At 17.1% G+C, this 10,402-nt stretch overlaps 2 protein-coding genes across 2 annotated transcripts, besides 6 other annotated features; one reads left to right on the top strand and one right to left on the bottom strand. All coding sequences in view use genetic code 6, as the record gives it.

Annotated features, from left to right (window-relative positions):
• Positions 1-687: 687 nt before the first annotated feature.
• IMG5_194490 (ribosomal protein, putative) lies at positions 688-1,095 on the top strand (the record flags this gene model as incomplete). Its single annotated transcript, XM_004024944.1, has 1 exon — positions 688-1,095. The coding sequence occupies one exon, from the start codon at positions 688-690 to the stop codon at positions 1,093-1,095; it is 408 nt and encodes a 135-aa protein (XP_004024993.1).
• Positions 1,096-1,499: 404 nt separating this feature from the next.
• Positions 1,500-1,542: a microsatellite.
• Positions 1,543-1,975: 433 nt separating this feature from the next.
• Positions 1,976-2,029: a microsatellite.
• A 1,378-nt stretch (positions 2,030-3,407) lies between these two features.
• On the bottom strand, positions 3,408-5,332 carry IMG5_194480 (hypothetical protein; the record flags this gene model as incomplete). Its single annotated transcript, XM_004024943.1, has 3 exons — positions 3,408-3,793; positions 3,843-4,092; positions 4,136-5,332. 3 exons carry the CDS (start codon positions 5,330-5,332, stop codon positions 3,408-3,410), a joined length of 1,833 nt encoding a protein of 610 aa, XP_004024992.1.
• A 1,260-nt stretch (positions 5,333-6,592) lies between these two features.
• Positions 6,593-6,627: a microsatellite.
• A 219-nt stretch (positions 6,628-6,846) lies between these two features.
• Positions 6,847-6,910: a microsatellite.
• Positions 6,911-8,566: 1,656 nt separating this feature from the next.
• Positions 8,567-8,607: a microsatellite.
• Positions 8,608-9,661: 1,054 nt separating this feature from the next.
• Positions 9,662-9,691: a microsatellite.
• Between the last annotated feature and the right edge of the window lie 711 nt (positions 9,692-10,402).

Genomic DNA, 10,402 nt, shown 5'->3' with positions numbered 1-10,402 from the left:
AATAAAAACACTAAGTTATTTAATTATAACTATTTTTGAGCTTTTTAAAGGCGGATTTAAATATTATTTTAAGTTAAATGAATAAAACTCGTAAATAGTTTGTGCATATACACGTAAGTTTTTGATATAATATATATCCTCATTTAATAACATGAACTTGAAAAATAGGTTTTTTACATATAAATTAATTATACCTCTCAGAGTATAAATAGAGATGCTGTTTTAAGATAAAATGCTAGATTTATATAAATAACTTATATAAAATGCTATGATCGTAGAACTTATTATTTTTTTTAAGCTGGATTTAATTAATAAGAACCTAAAGAACATAAAAAATATTATTAATGAACTTTTTATATTTTTCATAATTGCGTTGATTAGGGTTGCATAAGAAAAAATAAAACCAAAGAATATTTAGCTTTTTTTTCTATGCCTTTTTATATATTAGGAATTATTATCCTACATTTTAGAAAATTAAAATAGATGTATTTATATATATTAAAATAATAATCATAAAACTTTTAAAAAATAAATATGTTTTTTTTTATAAATATATTTAGTATTAATTAAATAATTTATTTAGAAGAAATTAATAATATAAAATTCTAGATGTAATTAATTGAATAAATAAATAATTTTATATTTATAATTTTAGTTTATTTATTAATTTTTTTTTTTAAAAAAAAAATGGAAGATAAAGCAAATACAAATAATATTGAAAATTAAAAAATTAAGCCTTATCCAATAGCAGAATAAAGGTTAACTGTAAAATTGTTAGATTTATTATAATAAGCCATGCATTATAAATAATTAAAAAAAGGAGTTAATGAAGTTTTAAAATGTTTAAATAAAGGTGTAAGCGAACTTGTTATTTTAGCAGCTGATTGTGATCCATTAGAAATTGTAATGAATTTACCAGGTGAATGTGAAGAAAAAAATGTTCCTTATTGCTTTGTAAGCTCTAAATCTGCATTAGGGAGGGCTTGTGGAATTAAAAGACCTATTGTAGCAGCTACAATTATTTTACATGAAGGTTCATAATTAAATACATAAATATTAGAAATGAAAGATACTGTAGAATAATTATTTATATGAATTAAAATATTTTTATAAATAGCTATTTTTAATTTTTTTTATAATAAAATAATTCATTTTTATTATGGTTTTTGTCTAAAAAAATGATTTAAAAACAAATAATTTTTTACATATATTTATTTAACTTTTTTTACATTATATAAATTTAAAAAAAAAAAAAAATAATTATAATTTTATTTTATAAAAAAAAATATGAAAATTTAATAAGATAATTATATTTAAAAATTTTAAGAATTAGAAAATTTAAGATCATACTTATTATAATATTAATATTTAAATTCTCATATAAAAAAATAAATAAAAGAATAAAAAAATAATCTAGAAGTATTATTTAATAAACTTATTAATTTAAATTCATTTTTAATTAAAAAGATTTAGTTTACAGATAGATTATATTAATTAAAATAAATTATTTAAGAAAATTTATAAATTACTTTAAAAATTTTAAAAGAAAAAGCAATTAATACACTTGAAGAAATCTTATTAATTGAAGTATATTTATTTTATATAAATAATATTAAAATCACACATTTACTTTTTTATTTAAATAGTATATTAATTATGAACAAATCTTTAATAAATTAGATGCATTTGCATAATATTCAATTAATTTACATTAATTTTTAGATTCAGCTCTTGACAAATTATATGTCGAGGCTGATATTATTATAGATATAGAATATTTAAATAATTATATTTAAGAAAGCGAATAGATAATATCTTAAATTATATAAAAACACGATACTTTTTTTAAAGAATATCCGTAAATTAATAAAGAATTATAGGATTTATTATAAGAAACAAATGAATAATATATAATTATTAAATCAATTAAAAAGTGCTGATTAAATTAATAAATATATTACAAAAACATAGAATTAATTGATATATTTTTAATAAAAAGTTATATATATTTAATAAAAATTTAAATATTACTTTTTCATATTTTTTCCCGTAATTAATTTATTATATAAACTTCAATCAAGAAAATTAAAAAAAGAAAAAACCAATATAATTTATTTTGTTAAATTCAATTTTTTTTTAAGACAATGTACTCGAAAAATCGCGATTACTAAGACTTTTGTTATTAAGATAATTTTATTTTACTAAATGAAAAGTTTATCATTTATTTATTTATTTATTTTTTAATATTTTAAAGAAAATAGTTTTTGACAAATGATTATATAGATTAAAGAGTATTAGATGTAGAAATAGAAGCAGAAAAATAATATTATAAATAAAAACAATTAGATTAATAGTACGAATATATAAAGAGATTCGAATAATTAAAAAATAAAAGTAATATCGTCTAAACTGTCTATAATAATTCTATTATTTAAAATAAAATTAGTTAAGTTTGTCAATCTTAAATTAATAAAGAGATAAATAATTAATACAAAATTAATTAAACGGATAAATATTTGAATGAATGGAATCAAATATAAAATAAATGTTAATTATAATAAAATAACTAATAAAATTAATGTTATCAATTAGAAGATAGCTAAACTAAATTAAATGTTTAGGAGAATATAAATGAATATATAAAATAAAGTATCGAACTTAATTAATAATTAATTTATATATAATAATTAATTCATAACAAAGATTTTTACAGAGCTAAATTATTATTATTAAAGCTAATTGAATTGAAAATCGAAAATTCCGATATTTATTATTTTTTAGGTTAAATATTTAGGAAAGAAAGTAAATTAAAAGGAAAAATATAAATTAATTAAAAATAAATAGAAAAAATTATTTAATCAGAGAAATATTTAAAGGAATGTTTTAATTTTCAGGTATTTAATCCTTAAGTTTATAAATCTTTAGCAAAAATATATATATAAACTAAATACTATGAAAAAGCATTAGGACTATTAAATGAATACTAAAATTTTAACGTAATAATTAATTTTAAAAAATTCCTATAAACATTTTAAAAAGGAGTCTTATAAAATAAATTATTATATGGCTTAATGCTTATATGAAATGTAAAATTATTTACCTTGTATTTTTTAAATTGAAAAGGCTATTGAAAATAATAGAAATTATTATAAACTTTATTTACTGAGGGCTTTAGCTTATGAAAAATTGGGACTTTATTAAAAAGCAAATAAAGATTATTAAAGTTATGAAAATATAAAATAACTATAAATTAAATAAAAAGGAAAATGAATAAATATATATATACATTTTAATACTTTAATTATTAAAAAATTCTTATTTTTATTTTTAAATTAATATTAAAAAACATTTATATTTTTTAGATACATAAATAAATTTAATATATTAAAAGCTTTTAAATAAAGCAATCAATCTTATTTTATATCATAAACATTTTCCCATTAATTTTCAGATGCATCTCTTAAACATTTATCTAACATATCATATGCAAATTAATTTTCATGTTTATGATATAATGACTTATGGTAATATGCTACTGCTTTATTTAACTGATTAGAAATATGATAGGTATAGGCAAGAGAAAGATAGGTTTAATAATTCTTAGGCTCTAATTAAATACATTTTTCATAGCTTTAAATAGCTAATTTATATTCCTTCATTTTTCTATAAGTATGGGCTAAGTTATTTAAAATAGTATGTACTATTGAGTTAGCTGCTTCTGAACATAAATTAAGGGCAATCAAATATGTTTTTTTGGCTTCTTCATAATTTTTTTATTTAAAGTATATTACACCTTTAATTTAATTGAATATAAAATAAACTAATAATTTTTTTAAAAAAACCTATTTCATTATATATAAGTGGATCATTTTAATTAATTTCTTTTGCATATTAAAATGAAAGCAAAGCCGTTTTTAAATTGTTTGTTCTTAAATATTCCATTCCCATATACAGATGAGCCATATAACATCCAGGGAACAATCTACTTACTGTTCTATAAAAACTCATAGCTTAGTCAGATTCATCTTAAATGGCGAAGGAATGAGCCATTCCAATCCAAGCATAGACAAAATTTCTATCTAAGAAAATAGCCTTTTATAAAAATAATAAAAATCAATTAATTAATTGTATTTACCTTTTAGAAGTATTTTCTAGCAATTTCATATTTGGCAATAAGATAGTAGTAAGATCCTATAGCAAACCAACTTAAAGGATGAGTTGAGTAATTTTCAACCAAATTATGCGCACAATAATATAGTTCTCCTAAATAATTTAAATGTAATAAACAAGCACAATATACAGGAATTATATCAAAATATAAAGGATCAGATTTTATTGCTTTTACACAAATATCATAAGATCGCATAATATTATATTTAGAAAGACAATTTTTTGCTTTAATACACAATAAATCTATATTATTTTTTTATTGTAATATTCCATATAAATTAGAAGCTTTAATTTAACTTAAACTATTGTTATTCTATATTTCATCTTCCATTACATTTTTATTTGCGTTTGCTGAAACATCTAGTTTACATGCAGTATCTTCACTAATTCTTTATAAATAATATTCTTTAATCCATATATCTTATTAGTTAAAATTTAAAGAAGTCAGTAACTATTCTTTACCGACATTACCTAATAAATAGAAATCTATCATTCTCTTAAAAGCTTCATGACAAGTCGGATCTTTTTTTAAACATTCTATATATTAATAAACTGCATTCTATTTGTTTTCGAGTGATTCATAACATTAACCTTTTAAAAAATTTTTTTAGGCTTCAAGCTTTGGATTAATATTTTCTTCGAAATTTACTTCTAAAGCATTTATGCATTATTCATATTATTTATTTTTAAAAAGAGCCCTAGCTGCAAGTATTTAAAAATGTGCATTATGATTTAGTACTTTATATTTTTAAAATAATAAATGAACTTTCTTAAAATCAGTATTTAAAAAAAAACACTCTCCTAATATATATACATAAGGAGCAAATCCGTCAGTTAAAGTAGCCAATTTATCTGCATAAAAAATTGCATCGGCCCACGAATGTAAAGCCTTATTTTCCATTACGAGTTCATATAATCTACAAAAATTTTCATTTTCTAGTGTTTCTGTAAATTTTGCAAATTATTAATCATACTATAATCCATCTTCTTCCTATAATGTATAATAAGGACCATATATTTCATGAAGATAAGATTTTTGATATTAAATATGTTTGTGTTAAGATTTATTACGAAAATTACTATTATTTGAGGGCTGATTATACTGGGATTAGTGAATATTTGGTGTTAAATAACCAGGTAAAATATTTTAATTTTTTGACATTTGTAATTTTATAATTTTTTTTAAATATATATATTTTTTACAAATATTTTATTTAATATTTTTTTAAATAAATTATAGTAATACATTATAATCAATATTTCATTTATAATTTTATTATATAAAATACTTTTTAAAAATAAAAATACTTATAATTAATTATATAATTTAAAAAATCAAAATTAATTTTAATTTTCTTACTATAAAATGTACCAATTTATTTCTATTGTATTTATATTTATTTTCTTTAAATTTTAACATTTATTGTATTTATATAAGAAAAAAATTAATATAAAATAAAAAAGGATATAAAAATGATTAAAATGATAGTTAGCAAAGTAAAAGCCTTCGAATAATAAAAAAGAGCACCAATAATCTATGCTTTAATTGGCGTCATTATGTATGTGTCAATAGGTATTATTATAAAAATGTATCCTTAAATTTCTCCCACTTAATTTCTATATTATAGATCTATATTATGTCTTGCAATTAATCATATAATAATGCGTACATTTGAAACTGAAGCATATCCAGAAAGTCCTAAAATACATTTCTTGCTCATAATAAGATGTATATGTGGAGGATTAGCTCATTTTTTCTATTTTTAAGCAATAGGATTAATGAATTTAAGTGATGCAATCGCTATTTTTTTAACTTCTCCGATATGGACAAGCATTTTAGCAGCAATAATGATAAAAGAAGAAAAAATAGATTCTACAATACTACTAACTATATTAGTAAGCTTTTTTGGAATATTATTAATCATAAAGCCACATTTCTTAATGGTTTAATTAGGTTTTATTACAACATAATAAGTAAGTTCAGATTAATAAAATGCTATTTTAGGATTACTATTATGCTGCAGCTTTAGTCTTTTTGAAAGCTTTGGTAATATTATAGTTAAATCTATTGGTGCTTCTATACCTGTTACAATTGTTGTACAATATGTATATATTTCTGGGTTCGCATTAAATGGCATAGTTTTAATTATTTAAGGGAATTTTAACGAAAATGTTTATTATATCTAAAATTTTTTAGGTATTTTAATACTCTCTTTTGTTAATTTAATTGGATAATTAATCAGTAATAGAGCTTTACAAATAGGAAAAGCATCCTAAGTTATTCCATTAAATTATACTTAAGTGGTAATAAGCTTTTTAGTAGATATTTTAGTTTTTCATAAGGACTTAAGTTATATGAGTCTTGTTGGATCTTGCTTAATTTTAATGAGTAATTATAAAATTATAACTAAAACATGAAAATTAAATTTTAAAAATTAAATAAAGTTTAAAATTTAATGTTTTTTAAATACTTATGTATTTTTTATTAAATAAAAATAAATAATTATAATATTTAATAAAAATTATATAATAAACTATGAATTATTAATTAATATATAAATAAATATTATGATAAATTAAAAAACATAAAAACATACAAATTATTGTGTTTGCCTTATATTTATTAAAGAAAGCATACGAAACTCTTAGGTATTTTTAATATATTTTAATTAAAATAATTTATTTAGTATTTTATGAAATTGATTTAGTATTTTATGAAATAGATTTGTATTTTATGAAACGGATTTGTATTATTCGAATGCGTAAATTTTAATTCTTTATTTTTTGTATTATTTAAGTTATATTAATTTCTTTTTTTTTAAAAAAATATAGAAACGTTAACTATATATAAAAAAAAATATCTAATTTTTATGTATACTACGGCGAATACGAAATACTTTCCTGTAAGCGTTTTATTAGTTTTTTTTTTTTCCATTTTATCATTAAAAAATAAATTTTAAAATTTGCATTGTGTCACAAGCGATATTTTGGAAAAGTATTTAGGATAAAATTTTGTGTTAATTTGAATTTAAATAACATATAATTAATTTTACATTTTAATGTACTTTATTTAGTATTTATTATTCAATTTGTATTTTTTTTTGACTCAAAAATAACAAACCAAAATTTTTCTGGATTTTTTTTAAATTTATTGTTTTATCAAATAAAAAGTTCATATCATATGAAATAATAAAAGAAGAAAAGTAGGATAATATAGATTTATATATAAAATAATTTATACTTTAGTTTATTTACTTAGTTATTTTAATTTTTTTAAACTTTTTTTATAAATATAAAGTAATTTAAATTTAAAAAAAATACATATCTTCTGTTTAGTAATAGGAATTTACAAAAATTTATCAATTTTATTTAAATAAATAAACGAAAATTCTTTTTTAGTAGATAAAGTGCTTTATATAAGTTTGAGTTAAATAAGAAATAACATTATTATTTTTAAAAAAATAAAAAATTAATTAATATAATTTATTTTAATAACAAAACATTTATTTATAATATTAAATTGTAAATAAAAAAATTTTTTAAATTATAAATAAATTTAATAAAATATAATAAAAAAATAGATAAAAATCATATTTTTTAAAATTAAATCTATTTTAACATACGCCTTGAATTTCTCTAAAAAATTAACTCATAAAGGACAAGACTAAGATTTTTCAAATTTGAACAATTAATCAAAAGAGAGCTTACGAGAAGTTTCATATTTATCAATTTAATATAAAATATAGAGAATTTAAATAAGGCGATATTATTATATAAAGTTGCAAAAAAAAATTATTTATGTATATTTAAATTAATTAATGAAATTTATTATATTCAAAATAATAATTATTTGTCAGTTTCAATGGATTATAAATATAAAAAAAAAAAAAAATCACTTATAAATATTTAAAATAATATATTAAGTTATAAAATATTTCAAAGATACAAAATATATTTTTTATATTAATCATAATATTAAGTTAATTTAATATTAAATATATATAAAAAAAGAAAATATCCCTTTTTTTTAATTAATTTTTAGTCTTAATAAAACTTATGCTAAATTTTAAAAAAATATTCTATTTTTCAGGAGTAGCTTTACCCTTATCTATTAGCTGCTTCACATATTATAAATACAAATAATTAGAAATTTAAATTAAATAAAAATATGATAGTTTACATTAAAATTATAAATAAAAAAAGTAAAAATTAAAAAATACTTTAGTAATGTAAAAAAAATAATACGCTTAGCATATGATTAAAATAAATCAATAACAATAAAAATTAAATTAAAAATTGTATATTTAAATCAAATAATATTAACAAAATCTTTTAAATTAGCATAATTAATCAAATACTAATAGAAAAAAAAAAAAAAAAAACTTAATTAATTAATTAAACTAATAATAAATTATAATAAATCTAATAAAAAATTATTTAAACTGAAAAAAACATAGTATAATTTATAGTTGATAAAGGTTAATTGCTATAGGATTAAACTTTAGTTAAAAAGTAAGAATTAGATTAGTTTATTTACTAAGAGCAGTAGGAATATAAAAAAATTAAAAAATAATATAAGGAATTAAAATTAAAGAGATATTAATAATAATTATTAAATGATAAAGAAACTATTTAATTATAGTAAACTAAAAATTTAAATTTAAACTAAGAATAAGAATATTAAAATAATCCAAAAGAAAATTATGATGTTGAAAAATAAGAAGATTAAAAATGAGAAAAAAAAAAAATTAAAATTAATTTTTATCTTAATAAAAGTTTTTAAATATTGTTAAAATTAAAATAACATTATAAATTAATTAATATTTTATTTATTTATTAATATAATTTAATCATAGACATACATTTTTATTATTTTTAGTCAATAAATTTAAATAATAAAATTAAATAGTAGTTTTCATTAAGATTATTAATTTTATTTTTGTAATTTTATTTAATTTTATAAGTAATCGAATTTATCTGATAGTTGGCTTAGTGTACTATTTTTTCTTGAAAGTTTTTTTTCTTAGTATTTTTTTGAAACTTAATTTAAAATATCTTAACTATTATTAATATCATTATCTTTTAATGGTTAATATATATATATATTCTCTATTTTTTTAGGATGAAATGTAAAACATAAGGAGTTTACTAAAAAAAATAAAAAAAAGCAAAATAATCCCCAAAATAATAATAATGTAGGTGGACCATAATATTAAATTTAAGAATTTGCAACAGAAAAGCATCCTCCTTTATTAACAGGAGGGCCATTGTTTATATTTGAAAAAACATATATTGGATAATGGTCACATATTCCGCTACATTCAAAAATAGTTTCTAATTCATTAATTAAATTAGCTTAATCATTTGTATAATTTATTCTTTATAAATTAAAAAAGTAAATATTATTAATAAATCAGACTTTAATATTTATATATAAATATGTTTTAAAAGTATTATTACAATTTAATTTAATATTTTTTTTTTTTACTGTTTTTTAATATTTATATTTTTATATTTATATAACCTTAAATCTTAAAGTATTTATTCATATTAAGGGCACTAAATAACATTAATAATTTAGTTATGTTCTATTTAAAAGTTTTATTATTTAAATTATTCATCATTTATAAAAATTTATTCATTTTAAATATCGCATTTACATTTTTCAGTACAAAAGATTGTGCTTGCTTTTACAAATTATCTTTATATTGGCAATATTATATCCAATTTTTTACATGCACGACTATCGTATTAAAGCTCAGTTGTAATAAATAATATTAATGTAAGAACAATGCTAATAACTAAGAAATTAATTACAAAGTAAAATATTGAACAGTTAAATATTAGTGAAATTATCTTACTAGAATTATACTTTTATTGTAAAAATCCAAATATAACTAATATTAATAATGTCACTCCAAAATAAATTAATACTTACTAAATGTAATTATATTTACTATTTTAATATATAATGTATAATGTAATCTTAGTAATGATAAACAATATAGTAAAAATAAAAATGATTTCTAATGTAACTTTAATAAATTTTCTTAAAAATTCTATTTCAAAGAGCATTTTAATTTGTAATTTTTTATTTTTTACAAAAATAAGTTATTTTAAAAATAAAATTAATATCTTAAATTAATAACATATAAATAAGCAAAACAAACTTAATGAAGAGATTATTCATTCAAATAATTATAATGTTAAATTTTTTATAAAATTATTACAT

This window comes from Ichthyophthirius multifiliis (genome assembly GCF_000220395.1).
Source record: "Ichthyophthirius multifiliis unplaced genomic scaffold scaff_1120509251393, whole genome shotgun sequence".
Taxonomy (NCBI): domain Eukaryota; phylum Ciliophora; class Oligohymenophorea; order Hymenostomatida; genus Ichthyophthirius; species Ichthyophthirius multifiliis.
Note: the sequence above shows the minus strand (reverse complement) of the source record. Positions and strands in the feature narration are given on the sequence as shown.